At 41.8% G+C, this 14,796-nt stretch overlaps 1 protein-coding gene across 1 annotated transcript in view; it reads left to right on the top strand.

Annotated features, from left to right (window-relative positions):
- LOC106572912 (laminin subunit alpha-5) overlaps positions 1–14,779 on the top strand; it is a 292,659-nt gene extending 277,880 nt beyond the window's left edge. Inside the window, exons 78-79 of the mRNA XM_082962271.1 lie at positions 11,021–11,140; positions 11,616–14,779. Coding sequence (XP_082818397.1) covers positions 11,021–11,140; positions 11,616–11,764 — 269 coding nt within the window. The 3' untranslated portion in view covers positions 11,765–14,779. The remainder of the gene's footprint in view (positions 1–11,020; positions 11,141–11,615) is intronic.
- Positions 14,780–14,796: the final 17 nt, after the last annotated feature.

Genomic DNA, 14,796 nt, shown 5'->3' with positions numbered 1-14,796 from the left:
GCTTACAGTTACAGGTGAGTTGTAGCTTACAGATACAGGTGAGTTGTAGCTTACAGGTACAGATACAGGTGAGTTGTAGCTTACAGGTACAGATACAGGTGAGTTGTAGCTTACAGTTACAGATACAGGTGAGTTGTAGCTTACAGTTACAGATACAGGTGAGTTGTAGCTTACAGGTACAGATACAGGTGAGTTGTAGCTTACAGGTACAGATACAGGTGAGTTGTAGCTTACAGTTACAGATACAGGTGAGTTGTAAATTACAGTTACAGATACAGGTGAGTTGTAGCTTACAGTTACAGGTGAGTTGTAGCTTACAGTTACAGATACAGGTGAGTTGTAGCTTACAGTTACAGGTGAGTTGTAGCTTACAGTTACAGGTGAGTTGTAGCTTACAGTTACAGGTGAGTTGTAGCTTACAGTTACAGGTGAGTTGTAGCTTACAGTTACAGGTGAGTTGTAGCTTACAGATACAGGTGAGTTGTAGCTTACATATACAGGTGAGTTGTAGCTTACAGATACAGGTGAGTTGTAGCTTACAGATACAGGTGAGTTGTAGCTTACAGATACAGGTGAGTTGTAGCTTACAGATACAGGTGAGTTGTAGCTTACAGATACAGGTGAGTTGTAGCTTACAGATACAGGTGAGTTGTAGCTTACAGATACAGGTGAGTTGTAGCTTACAGATACAGGTGAGTTGTAGCTTACAGATACAGGTGAGTTGTAGCTTACAGATACAGGTGAGTTGTAGCTTACAGATACAGGTGAGTTGTAGCTTACAGATACAGGTGAGTTGTAGCTTACAGTCACAGATACAGGTGAGTTGTAGCTTACAGTTACAGATACAGGTGAGTTGTAGCTTACAGATACAGATACAGGTGAGTTGTAGCTTACAGTTACAGATACAGGTGAGTTGTAGCTTACAGTTACAGATACAGGTGAGTTGTAGCTTACAGTTACAGATACAGGTGAGTTGTAGCTTACAGATACAGATACAGGTGAGTTGTAGCTTACAGATACAGATACAGGTGAGTTGTAGCTTACAGATACAGGTGAGTTGTAGCTTACAGATACAGGTGAGTTGTAGCTTACAGATACAGGTGAGTTGTAGCTTACAGAAACAGGTGAGTTGTAGCTTACAGATACAGGTGAGTTGTAGCTTACAGATACAGGTGAGTTGTAGCTTACAGATACAGGTGAGTTGTAGCTTACAGTTACAGATACAGGTGAGTTGTAGCTTACAGTTACAGATACAGGTGAGTTGTAGCATACAGATACAGATACAGGTGAGTTCTAGCTTACAGTTACAGATACAGGTGAGTTGTAGCATACAGATACAGGTGAGTTGTAGCATACAGATACAGGTGAGTTGTAGCTTGCAGTTACAGGTGAGTTCTAGCTTACAGATACAGGTGAGTTGTAGCTTACAGTTACAGATACAGGTGAGTTGTAGCTTACAGATACAGATACAGGTGAGTTGTAGCTTACAGATACAGATACAGGTGAGTTGTAGCTTACAGATACAGATACAGGTGAGTTGTAGCTTACAGTTACAGATACAGGTGAGTTGTAGCTTACAGTTACAGATACAGGTGAGTTGTAGCTTACAGTTACAGGTGAGTTGTAGCTTACAGATACAGGTGAGTTGTAGCTTACAGATACAGGTGAGTTGTAGCTTACAGATACAGGTGAGTTGTAGCTTACAGATACAGGTGAGTTGTAGCTTACAGATACAGGTGAGTTGTAGCTTACAGATACAGGTGAGTTGTAGCTTACAGATACAGGTGAGTTGTAGCTTACAGATACAGGTGAGTTGTAGCTTACAGTTACAGATACAGGTGAGTTGTAGCTTACAGATACAGATACAGGTGAGTTGTAGCTTACAGATACAGGTGAGTTGTAGCTTACAGGTACAGATACAGGTGAGTTGTAGCTTACAGGTACAGATACAGGTGAGTTGTAGCTTACAGTTACAGATACAGGTGAGTTGTAGCTTACAGTTACAGATACAGGTGAGTTGTAGCTTACAGATACAGGTGAGTTGTAGCTTACAGATACAGATACAGGTGAGTTGTAGCTTACAGATACAGGTGAGTTGTAGCTTGCAGATACAGATACAGGTGAGTTGTAGCTTACAGATACAGATACAGGTGAGTTGTAGCTTACAGATACAGATACAGGTGAGTTGTAGCTTACAGATACAGATACAGGTGAGTTGTAGCTTACAGATACAGGTGAGTTGTAGCTTACAGATATAGGTGAGTTGTAGCTTACAGATACAGGTGAGTTGTAGCTTACAGATACAGGTGAGTTGTAGCTTACAGATACAGGTGAGTTGTAGCTTACAGATACAGGTGAGTTGTAGCTTACAGATACAGGTGAGTTGTAGCTTACAGTTACAGATACAGGTGAGTTGTAGCTTACAGTTACAGATACAGGTGAGTTGTAGCATACAGATACAGATACAGGTGAGTTCTAGCTTACAGTTACAGATACAGGTGAGTTGTAGCATACAGATACAGGTGAGTTGTAGCATACAGATACAGGTGAGTTGTAGCTTGCAGTTACAGGTGAGTTCTAGCTTACAGATACAGGTGAGTTGTAGCTTACAGTTACAGATACAGGTGAGTTGTAGCTTACAGATACAGATACAGGTGAGTTGTAGCTTACAGATACAGATACAGGTGAGTTGTAGCTTACAGATACAGATACAGGTGAGTTGTAGCTTACAGTTACAGATACAGGTGAGTTGTAGCTTACAGTTACAGATACAGGTGAGTTGTAGCTTACAGTTACAGGTGAGTTGTAGCTTACAGATACAGGTGAGTTGTAGCTTACAGATACAGGTGAGTTGTAGCTTACAGATACAGGTGAGTTGTAGCTTACAGATACAGGTGAGTTGTAGCTTACAGATACAGGTGAGTTGTAGCTTACAGATACAGGTGAGTTGTAGCTTACAGATACAGGTGAGTTGTAGCTTACAGATACAGGTGAGTTGTAGCTTACAGATACAGGTGAGTTGTAGCTTACAGTTACAGATACAGGTGAGTTGTAGCTTACAGATACAGATACAGGTGAGTTGTAGCTTACAGATACAGGTGAGTTGTAGCTTACAGGTACAGATACAGGTGAGTTGTAGCTTACAGGTACAGATACAGGTGAGTTGTAGCTTACAGGTACAGATACAGGTGAGTTGTAGCTTACAGTTACAGATACAGGTGAGTTGTAGCTTACAGTTACAGATACAGGTGAGTTGTAGCTTACAGTTACAGGTGAGTTGTAGCTTACAGATACAGGTGAGTTGTAGCTTACAGATACAGGTGAGTTGTAGCTTACAGATACAGGTGAGTTGTAGCTTACAGATACAGGTGAGTTGTAGCTTACAGATACAGGTGAGTTGTAGCTTACAGATACAGGTGAGTTGTAGCTTACAGATACAGGTGAGTTGTAGCTTACAGATACAGGTGAGTTGTAGCTTACAGTTACAGATACAGGTGAGTTGTAGCTTACAGATACAGATACAGGTGAGTTGTAGCTTACAGATACAGGTGAGTTGTAGCTTACAGGTACAGATACAGGTGAGTTGTAGCTTACAGTTACAGATACAGGTGAGTTGTAGCTTACAGTTACAGATACAGGTGAGTTGTAGCTTACAGATACAGGTGAGTTGTAGCTTACAGATACAGATACAGGTGAGTTGTAGCTTACAGATACAGGTGAGTTGTAGCTTGCAGATACAGATACAGGTGAGTTGTAGCTTACAGATACAGATACAGGTGAGTTGTAGCTTACAGATACAGATACAGGTGAGTTGTAGCTTACAGATACAGATACAGGTGAGTTGTAGCTTACAGATACAGGTGAGTTGTAGCTTACAGATATAGGTGAGTTGTAGCTTACAGATACAGGTGAGTTGTAGCTTACAGATACAGGTGAGTTGTAGCTTACAGATACAGGTGAGTTGTAGCTTACAGATACAGGTGAGTTGTAGCTTACAGATACAGGTGAGTTGTAGCTTACAGATACAGGTGAGTTGTAGCTTACAGTTACAGATACAGGTGAGTTGTAGCTTACAGTTACAGATACAGGTGAGTTGTAGCATACAGATACAGATACAGGTGAGTTCTAGCTTACAGTTACAGATACAGGTGAGTTGTAGCATACAGATACAGGTGAGTTGTAGCATACAGATACAGGTGAGTTGTAGCTTGCAGTTACAGGTGAGTTCTAGCTTACAGATACAGGTGAGTTGTAGCTTACAGTTACAGATACAGGTGAGTTGTAGCTTACAGATACAGATACAGGTGAGTTGTAGCTTACAGATACAGATACAGGTGAGTTGTAGCTTACAGATACAGATACAGGTGAGTTGTAGCTTACAGTTACAGATACAGGTGAGTTGTAGCTTACAGTTACAGATACAGGTGAGTTGTAGCTTACAGTTACAGGTGAGTTGTAGCTTACAGATACAGGTGAGTTGTAGCTTACAGATACAGGTGAGTTGTAGCTTACAGATACAGGTGAGTTGTAGCTTACAGATACAGGTGAGTTGTAGCTTACAGATACAGGTGAGTTGTAGCTTACAGATACAGGTGAGTTGTAGCTTACAGATACAGGTGAGTTGTAGCTTACAGATACAGGTGAGTTGTAGCTTACAGTCACAGATACAGGTGAGTTGTAGCTTACAGTTACAGATACAGGTGAGTTGTAGCTTACAGATACAGATACAGGTGAGTTGTAGCTTACAGTTACAGATACAGGTGAGTTGTAGCTTACAGTTACAGATACAGGTGAGTTGTAGCTTACAGTTACAGATACAGGTGAGTTGTAGCTTACAGATACAGATACAGGTGAGTTGTAGCTTACAGATACAGATACAGGTGAGTTGTAGCTTACAGATACAGGTGAGTTGTAGCTTACAGATACAGGTGAGTTGTAGCTTACAGATACAGGTGAGTTGTAGCTTACAGAAACAGGTGAGTTGTAGCTTACAGATACAGGTGAGTTGTAGCTTACAGATACAGGTGAGTTGTAGCTTACAGATACAGGTGAGTTGTAGCTTACAGTTACAGATACAGGTGAGTTGTAGCTTACAGTTACAGATACAGGTGAGTTGTAGCATACAGATACAGATACAGGTGAGTTCTAGCTTACAGTTACAGATACAGGTGAGTTGTAGCATACAGATACAGGTGAGTTGTAGCATACAGATACAGGTGAGTTGTAGCTTGCAGTTACAGGTGAGTTCTAGCTTACAGATACAGGTGAGTTGTAGCTTACAGTTACAGATACAGGTGAGTTGTAGCTTACAGATACAGATACAGGTGAGTTGTAGCTTACAGATACAGATACAGGTGAGTTGTAGCTTACAGATACAGATACAGGTGAGTTGTAGCTTACAGTTACAGATACAGGTGAGTTGTAGCTTACAGTTACAGATACAGGTGAGTTGTAGCTTACAGTTACAGGTGAGTTGTAGCTTACAGATACAGGTGAGTTGTAGCTTACAGATACAGGTGAGTTGTAGCTTACAGATACAGGTGAGTTGTAGCTTACAGATACAGGTGAGTTGTAGCTTACAGATACAGGTGAGTTGTAGCTTACAGATACAGGTGAGTTGTAGCTTACAGATACAGGTGAGTTGTAGCTTACAGATACAGGTGAGTTGTAGCTTACAGTTACAGATACAGGTGAGTTGTAGCTTACAGATACAGATACAGGTGAGTTGTAGCTTACAGATACAGGTGAGTTGTAGCTTACAGGTACAGATACAGGTGAGTTGTAGCTTACAGGTACAGATACAGGTGAGTTGTAGCTTACAGTTACAGATACAGGTGAGTTGTAGCTTACAGTTACAGATACAGGTGAGTTGTAGCTTACAGATACAGGTGAGTTGTAGCTTACAGATACAGATACAGGTGAGTTGTAGCTTACAGATACAGGTGAGTTGTAGCTTGCAGATACAGATACAGGTGAGTTGTAGCTTACAGATACAGATACAGGTGAGTTGTAGCTTACAGATACAGATACAGGTGAGTTGTAGCTTACAGATACAGATACAGGTGAGTTGTAGCTTACAGATACAGGTGAGTTGTAGCTTACAGATATAGGTGAGTTGTAGCTTACAGATACAGGTGAGTTGTAGCTTACAGATACAGGTGAGTTGTAGCTTACAGATACAGGTGAGTTGTAGCTTACAGATACAGGTGAGTTGTAGCTTACAGATACAGGTGAGTTGTAGCTTACAGTTACAGATACAGGTGAGTTGTAGCTTACAGTTACAGATACAGGTGAGTTGTAGCATACAGATACAGATACAGGTGAGTTCTAGCTTACAGTTACAGATACAGGTGAGTTGTAGCATACAGATACAGGTGAGTTGTAGCATACAGATACAGGTGAGTTGTAGCTTGCAGTTACAGGTGAGTTCTAGCTTACAGATACAGGTGAGTTGTAGCTTACAGTTACAGATACAGGTGAGTTGTAGCTTACAGATACAGATACAGGTGAGTTGTAGCTTACAGATACAGATACAGGTGAGTTGTAGCTTACAGATACAGATACAGGTGAGTTGTAGCTTACAGTTACAGATACAGGTGAGTTGTAGCTTACAGTTACAGATACAGGTGAGTTGTAGCTTACAGTTACAGGTGAGTTGTAGCTTACAGATACAGGTGAGTTGTAGCTTACAGATACAGGTGAGTTGTAGCTTACAGATACAGGTGAGTTGTAGCTTACAGATACAGGTGAGTTGTAGCTTACAGATACAGGTGAGTTGTAGCTTACAGATACAGGTGAGTTGTAGCTTACAGATACAGGTGAGTTGTAGCTTACAGATACAGGTGAGTTGTAGCTTACAGATACAGGTGAGTTGTAGCTTACAGTTACAGATACAGGTGAGTTGTAGCTTACAGATACAGATACAGGTGAGTTGTAGCTTACAGATACAGGTGAGTTGTAGCTTACAGGTACAGATACAGGTGAGTTGTAGCTTACAGGTACAGATACAGGTGAGTTGTAGCTTACAGGTACAGATACAGGTGAGTTGTAGCTTACAGTTACAGATACAGGTGAGTTGTAGCTTACAGTTACAGATACAGGTGAGTTGTAGCTTACAGTTACAGGTGAGTTGTAGCTTACAGATACAGGTGAGTTGTAGCTTACAGATACAGGTGAGTTGTAGCTTACAGATACAGGTGAGTTGTAGCTTACAGATACAGGTGAGTTGTAGCTTACAGATACAGGTGAGTTGTAGCTTACAGATACAGGTGAGTTGTAGCTTACAGATACAGGTGAGTTGTAGCTTACAGATACAGGTGAGTTGTAGCTTACAGTTACAGATACAGGTGAGTTGTAGCTTACAGATACAGATACAGGTGAGTTGTAGCTTACAGATACAGGTGAGTTGTAGCTTACAGGTACAGATACAGGTGAGTTGTAGCTTACAGTTACAGATACAGGTGAGTTGTAGCTTACAGTTACAGATACAGGTGAGTTGTAGCTTACAGATACAGGTGAGTTGTAGCTTACAGATACAGATACAGGTGAGTTGTAGCTTACAGATACAGGTGAGTTGTAGCTTGCAGATACAGATACAGGTGAGTTGTAGCTTACAGATACAGATACAGGTGAGTTGTAGCTTACAGATACAGATACAGGTGAGTTGTAGCTTACAGATACAGATACAGGTGAGTTGTAGCTTACAGATACAGGTGAGTTGTAGCTTACAGATATAGGTGAGTTGTAGCTTACAGATACAGGTGAGTTGTAGCTTACAGATACAGGTGAGTTGTAGCTTACAGATACAGGTGAGTTGTAGCTTACAGATACAGGTGAGTTGTAGCTTACAGATACAGGTGAGTTGTAGCTTACAGATACAGGTGAGTTGTAGCTTACAGTTACAGATACAGGTGAGTTGTAGCTTACAGTTACAGATACAGGTGAGTTGTAGCATACAGATACAGATACAGGTGAGTTCTAGCTTACAGTTACAGATACAGGTGAGTTGTAGCATACAGATACAGGTGAGTTGTAGCATACAGATACAGGTGAGTTGTAGCTTGCAGTTACAGGTGAGTTCTAGCTTACAGATACAGGTGAGTTGTAGCTTACAGTTACAGATACAGGTGAGTTGTAGCTTACAGATACAGATACAGGTGAGTTGTAGCTTACAGATACAGATACAGGTGAGTTGTAGCTTACAGATACAGATACAGGTGAGTTGTAGCTTACAGTTACAGATACAGGTGAGTTGTAGCTTACAGTTACAGATACAGGTGAGTTGTAGCTTACAGTTACAGGTGAGTTGTAGCTTACAGATACAGGTGAGTTGTAGCTTACAGATACAGGTGAGTTGTAGCTTACAGATACAGGTGAGTTGTAGCTTACAGATACAGGTGAGTTGTAGCTTACAGATACAGGTGAGTTGTAGCTTACAGATACAGGTGAGTTGTAGCTTACAGATACAGGTGAGTTGTAGCTTACAGATACAGGTGAGTTGTAGCTTACAGATACAGGTGAGTTGTAGCTTACAGTTACAGATACAGGTGAGTTGTAGCTTACAGATACAGATACAGGTGAGTTGTAGCTTACAGATACAGGTGAGTTGTAGCTTACAGGTACAGATACAGGTGAGTTGTAGCTTACAGGTACAGATACAGGTGAGTTGTAGCTTACAGGTACAGATACAGGTGAGTTGTAGCTTACAGTTACAGATACAGGTGAGTTGTAGCTTACAGTTACAGATACAGGTGAGTTGTAGCTTACAGATACAGGTGAGTTGTAGCTTACAGATACAGATACAGGTGAGTTGTAGCTTACAGATACAGGTGAGTTGTAGCTTGCAGATACAGATACAGGTGAGTTGTAGCTTACAGATACAGATACAGGTGAGTTGTAGCTTACAGATACAGGTGAGTTGTAGCTTACAGATACAGGTGAGTTGTAGCTTACAGATACAGATACAGGTGAGTTGTAGCTTACAGTTACAGATACAGGTGAGTTGTAGCTTACAGTTACAGATACAGGTGAGTTGTAGCTTACAGTTACAGATACAGGTGAGTTGTAGCTTACAGATACAGGTGAGTTGTAGCTTACAGATACAGGTGAGTTGTAGCTTACAGATACAGGTGAGTTGTAGCTTACAGATACAGGTGAGTTGTAGCTTACAGTTACAGATACAGGTGAGTTGTAGCTTACAGATACAGTTGAGTTGTAGCTTACAGATACAGGTGAGTTGTAGCTTACAGATACAGGTGAGTTGTAGCTTACAGATACAGGTGAGTTGTAGCTTACAGATACAGGTGAGTTGTAGCTTACAGATACAAGGTTTAGCCTGTTTTGTGCTCACACACTTTGGTCTTTATCGTCAAGGAATTAATTGTATCACTTCCCTTAGCACTATCGTTTCCTCACGATATTACACTGAACAAAAATATAAACACAACATGTAAAGTGTTAGTCCCATGTTTTCATGAGCTGAAGTAGAAGATCCAAGACATTTTCCATACGGACTAAAAGCTTATTTCTTTCAAATGTTGTGCACGAATTTGTTTCCATCCCTGTTAGTGAGCATTTCTCTTTTGCCAAGTGTCACATCCTGACCAGCAGATGGAGCTGTTGTAGTAGTTTGGGGGTCAGGACGTGGCAATCTTGTGTGTGTGTTTGAATGTTCTGTGTGTCTTGTGACTCCTGATCAGGAACAGCTGGGGATCGTTGTTCCTGATTGGGAGTCATATATGTAGGAGTATGTTTGTCACTGGGGTTTGTGGGTGGTTGTTTTTGCACTGCGTTTTTAGCCTGCAGAACTGTCACTGTTGTCACCGTTTTGTGTTATTTAGTGGATGCTTTACTCCTTAATTTAAATTAAAGATGAGTATTCACATACCTGCTGCGCCTTGGTCCATTTATGAAGACAGGCGTTACACCAAGATAATCCTTCCACCTGACAGGTGTGGTATATCAAGAAGCTGATTAAACAGCAAGATCATTACACAGGTGCACCTTGTGCTGGGGACAATAAAAGGCCATTCTAAAATGTTCAGTTATGTCACACAACACAATGCCGCAGATGACTCAAGTTTTGAGGGAGTGTGCAACTGGCATGCTGACAATGTTGCCATAGAATTGAATGTTCATTTCTCTACCATAAGCCGCCTCCAACATAATTTTGAGAATTTGCCGGTACGTCCAACCGGACTCACAACTCTATACCACGTGTAGGGTGTCGTGTGGGCGAGCGGTTTGCTGATGTCAACGTTGTGAACAGAGTGCCCCATGGTGGTGGTGGGGTTATGGTATGGGCAGGAATAAGCTACGGACAACGAACACAATTGCATTTTATCTATGTCAATTTGAATGCACAGAGTTACAGTGAAGAGATCCTGAGGCCCATTGTCGTGCCATTCATCCACCGTCATCACCTCATGTTTCAGCATGATAATGCACGGCCCCATGTCACAAGGATCTGTACACAATTACTGGAAGCTGAAAATGTCCCAGTTCTTCCATGGCCTGCATACTCACCAGACATGTCACCCATTGAGCATGTTTGGGATGCTCTGGATCGACGTATACGACAGCATGTTCTAGTTCCTGCCAATATCCAGATACTTCTCACAGCGATTGAAGAGGAGTGGAAGAACATTCCACAGGCCACAATCAACAGCCTGATCAACTCTATGTGAAGGAGATGTGTCACGCTGCATGAGGCAAATGGTTGTAACACCAGATACTGACTGGTTTTCTGATCCACCTCCCTACCTTTTTTTTTGGTATCTATTCCCAGTCATGTGAAATCCATAGATTTTTGCCTAATGAATTTATTTCAATTGACTGATTTCCTTATGTGAACTGTAACTCTGTCAAATCTTTGAAATTGTTGCATGTTGCGTTTTTATATTTTTTTGTTTCAGTGTAGATTTGCACTGGAAAGAAATTAGAGCATCACCTATGTTACTAAACTTGGGATCAATTCAAAACGGTGTTCTAATGTTTTTGCCATCGGCTCTTTGCCCTGTAGTTATGAAGACGAGCAATGTGCTCCAGCTCCATGTGGATGCAGCCAGTGAACACAGTGTAGGACCCAAGCAGGGCCGACCCTCAGGGGCCAGGGAGACTGTGTACCTGGGGGGAGTACCAGGTGAGCACCAGTCCTTTCTCCATCAAAACCTCCTCTGTTAAACCCTACCCTCCTACCTTACTCTGTCAAACACTAGAGCTGATCGGATATTCATTCCATACACCGACTCAGAAGTCATTTTGTGATTTAAAAAAAAAATATATATATATATATATATATATATATATATATATATATATATATATATATATATATATATATATATATATATATATATATATATAAAATCACAGAACTATTCAGGGATTTCCATAATCTGCTAGACAGATTATTTTACAGTATGAGTGGTGAAGGAAAGACTACTGCAACACACATGTACAACCTCAAACATGACAATGTTTTTTTTTAAATATAATTTATTCCAAAAAAAGAGCTTTTGGCACACAGATACAACTTCTAAACCTCCTGTCTCGAACATAAAGAACTAAAATGATCTTTTTGCATTTCAACTTGTACTCCCTTTCCTCTCCTCTAGATGGCGTTGATGTGCCGGGCCTCCCCGCTGCCCTGCCCTCCTTCCATGGTTGTGTACGGAGAGCAGTCCTGAACCAGCGACCAGCCGTGCTGTCTAAACCCCTGTCAGTACGCGGAGCTGTGGGCACACAGGGCTGTCCAGCCATGTAGACCTCTTTTAGCCCTGTTACACCCGGTTTCTCCCTGTTACATCTGGTTTTGCCCTGTTACACCTGGTTTCACATCTGTATTCCCAGTCATGTGAAATCCATAGATTAGGGCCTAATTAATTTATTTCAATTGACTGATTTCCTTATGTGAACTGTAATTCAGTAAAATCTTTGAAATTGTTGCATGTTGTGTTTTTATATTTTTGTTTCAGTGTAGATTTGCACTGGAGAAAAATTATAGCATCATCTATGTTACTAAACTTGGGATCAATACATTTTATTCAATTCAAAACAGTCTTCTAATGTTGTTGCCATTGACTGTTACACCTGGTTTAGCCCTGTTACACCTGGTTTAGCCCTGTTACACCCGGTTTAGCCCTGTTACTCCCGGTTTAGCCCTGTTACTCCCGGTTTCGCCCTGTTACTCCCGGTTTCGCCCTGTTACTCCCGGTTTCGCCCTGTTACTCCCGGTTTCGCCCTGTTATACACCCGGTTTAGCCCTGTTACACCCGGTTTCGCCCTGTTACACCTGGTTTAGCCCTGTTACACCTGGTTTAGCCCTGTTACACCCGGTTTAGCCCTGTTACACCCGGTTTAGCCCTGTTACTCCCGGTTTCGCCCTGTTACTCCCGGTTTCGCCCTGTTACTCCCGGTTTCGCCCTGTTACTCCCGGTTTCGCCCTGTTATACACCCGGTTTAGCCCTGTTACACCCGGTTTCGCCCTGTTACACCTGGTTTAGCCCTGTTACACCTGGTTTAGCCCTGTTACTCCCGGTTTAGCCCTGTTACTCTCGGTTTAGCCCTGTTACTCCCGGTTTAGCCGTGTTACACCCGGTTTAGCCCTGTTACTCCCGGTTTAGCCGTGTTACACCCGGTATAGCCCTGTTCCCCCGGTTTAGCCCTGTTACCCCAGGTTTAGTCTTATTAGAGCCAGTTTAGCCCTGTTACACCTAGTTTAGCCCTATTACATCCGGTTCAGCACTATAACCCCCGGCTAATGCAGGGCCAAAGTCAATACGACAACGTTACAGAACGTTATCACATTTCTGTCTGCAAAATTTGTATCTGCAACAATACCCCTATTGGGCCACGTTCATTAGGAAAACGTTGCAAATAGAAATGTCATGAATAGAGCTGATGATGTGATTCTGTATTGTACATGTCAGAGGTATGTTTGTTCTATGTCATATACACTACATAGTCAAAAGTATGTGGACACCCATTCAAATTAGTTGATTCAGCTATTTCAGCACACACCCATTGCTGACCAGGGGAATAACGTTTCTGCCCTGCTAGAGCTGCCCCGGTCAGCTGTAAGTGCTGTTATTGTGAAGGGGAAACGTCTAGGAGCAACAACGTCTCGGCCGCAAAGTGGTAGTCCAAACAAGCTCACAGAACGGGACCGCAGAGTGCTGAAGCGCGTAGCCCGTAAAAATCATCTGTCCTCGGTTGCAACACTCATTACCGAGTTCCAAACTGCCTGGAATCTGGAAGCAACATCAGCACAATAACTGTTCATCAGGAGCTTCATGAAATGGGTTTCCATGGCCGAGCAGCCGCACACAAGCTTAGGATCACCATGCGCAATGCCAAGCGTCGGTTGGAGTGGTGTAAAACTCGCCGCCATTGTCTCTGGAACAGTGGAAACGCATTCTCTGGAGTGATAAATCCCGCTTCACCATCTGCCAGTCCGACGGATGAATCTGGGTTAGAAGGATGCCAAGGGAACGTTACCTGCCCCAATGTATAGTGCCAACTGTAAAGTTTGGTGGATGAGGAATAATGGTCTGGGGCTGTTTTTCATGGTTCGGGCCCCTTAGTTCCAGTGAAGGGAAATCGCTACAGCATACAATTAAATTCTAAACGATTCTGTGCTTCTAACTTTGTGGCATCAGTTTGGGGAAGGCCCTTTCCTGTTTCAGAAGGACAATGTCCCCGTGCACAAAGTGCGGTCCAAATAGAAATTGTTTGTTGAGATCGGTATTGGCGAACTAGACTGGCCTGCACAGAGCCCTGACCTCAACCCCATCGAACACCTTTGGGATGAATTGGAACGCTGACTGCGAGCCAGGCCTAATCGCCCAACATCAGTGCCCGACCTCTCTAATGCTCTTGTGGCTGAATGGAAGCAAGTCCCCCGCAGCAATATTCCAACATCTAGTGGAAAGCCTTCCCAGAAGAGTGGAGGCTGTTATAGCAGCAAAGGAGGGACCAGCTCCATATTAATGCCCATGATTTTGGAATGAGATGATCGACAAGCAGGTGTTCACATACTTTTGATCATGTAGTGTATATTTTTATCTGAACGTTCCACGACGTTGTTTCCCTGCTCAGATGTTTCCAACTGTTTAAAGGATCAATATAAACTCACACGTACATGATGTCTACGATACGATCACTGGTGGTGGGTGATATACAGTAGTTAATTTAAATATATTTATTTTTTATCTTACAAAATGTATTATGGGGTACTGTATGTAGATTGATGAGGAAAACATTTTAATTGAATACATTTTAGAATAACGTAAAACAAAATGTGTAAAAAAAAAACAGGGAAGGGGTCTGTATACTTTTTGAATGTATGTTGCTTTCAAGGAAGACAATTCCGACTACTTTTAGAGAAAAAAAAATGGTTTAATCATTGTTTTTCTGCTTTAGATACATTCAACTTTGACCCTAGCTCCAAATGTTAGAGAAAAACGGCTGTCTGTCTGTGAAACCGGCTCTCGGTAATACTGTGAACCATCCCTTAAATAAATAATCTCTCACAGTTAGCATTTGGCACATCACAATGATCCACACCATGTGTACTGTATTCTATAGATTAATTACATATTTGGTATAATGGGAAATGTATGGATTATATCACAAGAGAGGAGTTTAAAATGTCAAGCAATTACTGTTTGTATATATATATATATATACACACCTCACTCAGATAACAAGCTGAACTCCCATAATCAGTGTAGTTGTAAATGTATTCTTTTTAAATAAAGCTTTCTTCGATACAAAATGGGCAAGGGGTAAAAAAAA

The sequence above is a fragment of the Salmo salar genome, chromosome 15 (assembly GCF_965601325.2).
Source record: "Salmo salar chromosome 15, fSalSal1, whole genome shotgun sequence".
NCBI classification, from domain to species: Eukaryota; Metazoa; Chordata; class Actinopteri; order Salmoniformes; family Salmonidae; genus Salmo; species Salmo salar.
This window is presented reverse-complemented; position numbering and strand designations above follow the sequence as displayed.